Raw genomic sequence first — 5510 nt, forward strand, 5'->3', positions numbered from 1 at the left:
TAACATCAGCATCGGGTGCAATAACAGTGACTGCGTCGCGGTAAATATCGGCGCTTCGGCCGCCGTCGGCAGCATGTCAAGATCGAATCAAAGTAAAGAATATGCACGGACACCATCAATATGGCCTCAATATGGTTTGCTTCTGCCGACTTTATGCTATGCCGTCTGTCAACAGCTCGGTCTCTATCGTAGAAATTTTGCTAGAACATACGGGCATACCTAAACACGCACACCCAATGTATGCAATGAAATGGTAGCCAACGATACGATTGCAGCATCACTACATGAATGGCAACGATATCAACCCAACATCAGCCGTGGGCATCCGTCTTTTGATACCGTAAAATAGATGGCCTAGCGAGAGAGAAAGAGAGTCGACTATTTCCACCGTTAGACAAGCGGTAGGACCCCCCAATCGATCTTTAACTGAAAAGTCAGACAACTATAACAACAGCTACTGCTACTACCGCAACTATAACCTTAACGACGGTAAGCGCAACAATAACAACAACAGCGTAGCGGTAGCGCGTCGCCAGGGGACCTCTCCCACGGGGTTCCCTTCCATTGCGGCAGAAGCGAAAATAGCATGTTGAGGCATCGCCAGCAAAACTGCAAGCGCTCTTTCTTCCGCCTGATGCTATTTAGCTAAAGAAATGCCCCCGATAAAATATTTGCCCTGAAATATTCAGTCGACATCAAACGCCTCTTTTTAAATTGCTTGGAGAATAATACTGAGTTTCGCAATAGCGAGCGTGAGAATATAAACGACTTCGCGAATAAGGTTAAGTAGCTCATCATTGCGGAATCGATTCCGAGCTGGCTAAACCGCAGTAAAGCGTTGCCGTTGTGAAGTCAGCAGACCACTGCAGGCCGGCTACAGTAGTAGCGGCGGCCTTACGGACTGAGGCTAACGTTACTGCTGTCGAACTCACGACAAATAGATCATTTGCTAAGTGACATCTTCTTCTATAACTACTCGAGCACGTAATTCCTTAGCATCGTCGAAGTAGATCGAGGCACAGCGCTTGCCTTCAACGAAACCTTCGACATACGGCGAGGACATAACAGTGCCATGCTATCGTAAATAAGCGTGACAGCTGGACCTGCTGAGAATATTTAGAGGCTATTTTCAAAGGTATCATACTAAAGGTGCTCTGCGCTTTACGCATTGACGGTGAGGTTGTTTCGTAAAAAGTAAAGACAGTGATTCGAGTGGAAGTAGAGGGTTTCAATCGTTTGTTGGATAACCTAGTGATGATTATATGTCTTGCTAACTAATAGGGATCTCGAAGGACTGCGTCACGACGATGTTCCCATCTTTTACGCTACCGAGCTCGTTGAAAATTGTTGTTGTGGCTGTCCTAGGTTTTGTAGAGGCTCACCAGAGCGTCCATAGCCAGAACACTATACAGGTAGGCACGCGTATCTCGTTACATGAGCGCCGCTTTTATATTTGCCGGTATTATTGTTGCACATTTACTCATTGGTTTTTAAGTTAAGTAACGTCGTTCCTCTTGTGTATATGGAATATGCCGCAAGCCGTGATTGATGTCGATGAATCAGAGCTGATCTAGTTGATCTCAAGGTTTAGCAGGGCTTATAAGTACTTAGACATGGCATAAAAAGCATCAGCGCAGTGGAATTTCTACACAATCTGCTTTTACTTTTTACCGCGCCATAATCGTTTTAGATATCAGAACAGACCCTGATTGGTAGGGCAGTAAGAAATAAATAAATAGAGACCCGTAAGCATAGAGGAAATATATGTGAGCACATTTTAGAGTGCACCTGATTTCCTCAGCTTATGTGGTGCACGCGAATAAAATTTACAGCTACCAACGACTCATCCCTTTTGGTGACATGTTAGACATAAGCTGTATCATGAATGTTTCTGGTGTCAACTCTTTAAAATAACGATTAATGAATTCTATTGCCTCATTATAGGGAATTTTAATTTTGTTTTGTTTTTTGTTAACACGCAGCTTTTAACACATAGATCCGGTAAAGGCTACGTATTTGCTACTTCTATATTATAGGGTATTCAAGCGTAGATAAAGTTAATTTCAAACGAGCTACTTGCTCTATAATGGCTAGATGGACCTTGTGGCGCATTTATAGGCGTTCGAAGGCCCAAAGGCTATATGGAGTGGAGGGTCCGCTTACTTCCGATGGGTCCCGCACCATATCGCGCTTCCTAAACCAATCTTTAGCGTTCGTCGGGTACCATTGCCCTTCCCATATCCGGTATTCCGCTACCATCAGGTGCCAATGTACACCGCAAAGGATTTGCCGCCTAATCTACCTGGACAGGCAACTATCCAGGTTCCTGTCGAGGTAAGCTTTTCCTACTTTGTCATGAAGACACAACAACTAACGTATTCGGTAACCACAAATCAACTTGACCCAAAACAAGTAACGGGTGTATTTAGTAAATAACATCTAAGGTCTACTATATATGTCTTTGGGATACCTGAGCTACAAGGCTGAGCTATATCACATAGGATAATGCACAAATGGTTATCATTTGTTATTGTGTACTAGGTATTGCCATTAAACTAGATATTACTATATTACAATAGTTATTTAGTCGAGCTCTTCCAAGCTTTGTTTTTATGTCGCTCATTCATTATCCGTACCCCAACATGATACACGAATATATCAAGCTTACATTTACCCTATTCGGCTGAAGTGGCCTAGCTCAGGGTCACTTTCGTCACCAATACTGCGTTCGTATAGCTCTTCGTTGTATGATAGATTTTTAATCGCACAAATGCGTTTAAAGGAAAGGATTCTAGTGTTCCTTTAAACGTGCACAAGGGAATCACTTGTGTCGTACCGTAAACATTTATCTTTTCACTGTTAGTGACTTAAAGCTAACAGCCTGAGTATTCTCTTATTGGCCAGGTGGCTGAAAATACGGACTGGGGCAGTCTGCCAAGGTCTGGCGACCTTCGATAAAAGGCCTTCTGTGATGATGCATGTGTTTGCTGCGTTTTTTCTGTCCTTGTCTAATTATATCCAATCAACATCCCTCTGCGTGTCTAAAGCATGCTGAAGCGTATATAAAAGCGTATATAAAAGCGTTTATTCAGTAACTATGCATGGTCCAGTTTTACATCAGCTGCGTAGTCGTTGTCGTCAAACAGTAGTTTGGCGCTTTGCATACGTGGTAAGCGAACTAGGACGTTCCATTCAGCTTCGTTATCTAAGGCGTTTCAGGATATAAACCAAAAATAATGCAAAGAGCTCATACGTAAATCAATTCGAAGCATAATAAAGAAGACTTCCGTCATCGTGATATATGGCCACTTAATAAACACGTAAAGAAAAAACAAATAACTATTCTGACAATGATGGAGCACCTGGGATTTGTCACGAAGTAATAAGCCATCTGTTCGGGATATTTTACTAACCCGTGATGTTTTATGGCTCGAGCCATTGATGGCAAACAAGGTCAATTTGTACCTCTAGAGATCGCTTAAATTTGTTTTCGTTGAGCTCGGGTCGCTTAACTAGATTATCCGGAAACATGACAGAATAATTAACTGCCGCTCGGATGGAAGATAAGATGCTTGCTTATACTGTTTAACTAAAATACAAAGCTAAAAATGTAATTGTAAAGCGATATTTCATTTTCTTAGCATTTTTTAAATTAAACAGAATGATCAGATCCGAGCTATCTCCTAAACCAAAAACTATCCGTTATCATATTTGAACGAACCCTTCATACCTTATGTGAAGATTTGCAGCGAAAAACACAGTGATATCAACTGTATTTCCGACATCTGCTTCTCAATTTTAGGTCCCAAAGTATGTTCCTGTCTCTGTACACAAAGTGATTGAAGTACCCCAGTACATCGAGGTTCCCGTCGAAGTGCCCGTTTACCAAGAAGTCGTTGTTCGGAAGCCGATCGAAGTACCCATTCCAGTTTATATAACCCGGAAGGCTATCGCAACAACACAAAGCGGTCCGCTGGTCGCTGGAGACATACGAGCATTCGATGCGGTGGATACGGGGTTGACCCCTGCGAAAGTAACGCAAATTCCCACGTTTTCCGAGTCTGCTTCGGTTCCAATTTCGAAAATTTGGTAGACGCATAATCAGGCTTCACAGACGTCAGTCTGCCATTGTCTGAATCCACAGGGTTCAAGTCAGTATTCTAATAAGAAAATCTGCAGAAAAATCCTGCGTTTTTCTATCACAATTTTACGGTCAAAGGTCAAGGTACGATACATTCGTTAGCACAGATATGGATAATATATTATACCGAGCATTTGTGCCTTTTCCGATGATAACGCTGAGTGATTTTATTACCCAGCTCATTCAGTATAATAAATTAGCATCTGGTTAGTCTGCTCGTTATGAGACTAAATAACTCCATATACATAAGGCGCTGACCGTCAATTGCTCGAATCGAGAGTTATACATGTGATTTTGTCATATAGATACTTAAGCTTAGCTAGGTAGTGTTCTAGTAGTTTTTTAGAGAAAATTTTCTCTGTGCAAGTATCGCTCGGATCATTGTAAAATATTTAAGAATATACGAGAGCGTAAAGAATCACTAAAACCCATATATTGTGAGACTAGCTTTATAAATATGGAAAAATCATCTTACTACTCATGCGTTTTTACGATAGATTACAGTATGCGTCGATCAGCTGATCCGGAGATTCATTTTGACGTAATCGTGATAACAATGGTGATTATCTAGCTAAATTTCCTGGCTAGCCCTGAGCTGAAGCAATACTTTGTCTGTGTTCTAGTAAGGCTAATGGAATCATGTTTGTAGAATTAGTGAACTGAAATAAATCCTATCACGAACGGATTCCGTGACGGTCTCCGAATAATTTCGATTCCTAGTATTTTTTTGTCCTGTTTCTTACCGATACAAACAGGTTAACTCTCCATTTCCGGAATTTAAATTATTTTTAGTTACTCTATTTCTGCAATACTATTATTATCGGCCATTTCTAATGGAGCACGATGCGTCTACTGTAGTTTGGCCAGTTCTGTCCAATTTAATTGAGGTCTCTAACTGCTTGCAATTCCACTGCTGCCACATTGGCAGCATGTGATCCCCACATATAAAATCGAAATAAACAAACACAGACGCTCTCGCTTCGACGGACGGCCAGGCATTTACCATCGAAGTGCAGTCAAACCTCGTCTCTAGCAGCTCACGAATCGCCGTTATAGTTCACCACTATCGCCCGGTTTGTCCCTCTGACTTCCTGGGTTCGTTACCTGAAGCTCTAAAGCTCTCGTCCCATATGCTACATCTGTGTGACGATGTATAGGCTATATAGTTCGTCTTGATATCAAACGGAGAGCGTTTCTCTCTAGCGAAAAGTCTGGCTAAATTTTTTTTGAGCCCACATGATTCCGCAGCCCAACATGGCTGAATAGGCGACTATCCGAGGACAAAGAGCTGCTTGCTAACGATAGTAAGACAGGTTTTCATGATGAGAAAGGACCAGCCAGTCACATATCCTTATCTGTATCGACTAGT

General features: G+C 41.9%; 1 protein-coding gene across 1 annotated transcript; it reads left to right on the forward strand.

Annotated features, from left to right (window-relative positions):
- The first annotated feature begins 639 nt into the window (after positions 1–639).
- LOC111265830 (uncharacterized) lies at positions 640–4863 on the forward strand. Its single transcript, XM_022842768.1, has 3 exons — positions 640–1412; positions 2119–2334; positions 3803–4863. Exons 1-3 carry the CDS (start codon positions 1308–1310, stop codon positions 4091–4093), a joined length of 612 nt encoding a protein of 203 aa, XP_022698503.1. The 5' UTR covers positions 640–1307; the 3' UTR covers positions 4094–4863.
- The last annotated feature ends 647 nt before the right edge of the window (positions 4864–5510 follow it).

This window comes from Varroa jacobsoni, unplaced genomic scaffold (assembly GCF_002532875.2).
Source record: "Varroa jacobsoni isolate VJ856 unplaced genomic scaffold, vjacob_1.0 scaffold_1017, whole genome shotgun sequence".
Classification (NCBI taxonomy): Eukaryota; Metazoa; Arthropoda; class Arachnida; order Mesostigmata; family Varroidae; genus Varroa; species Varroa jacobsoni.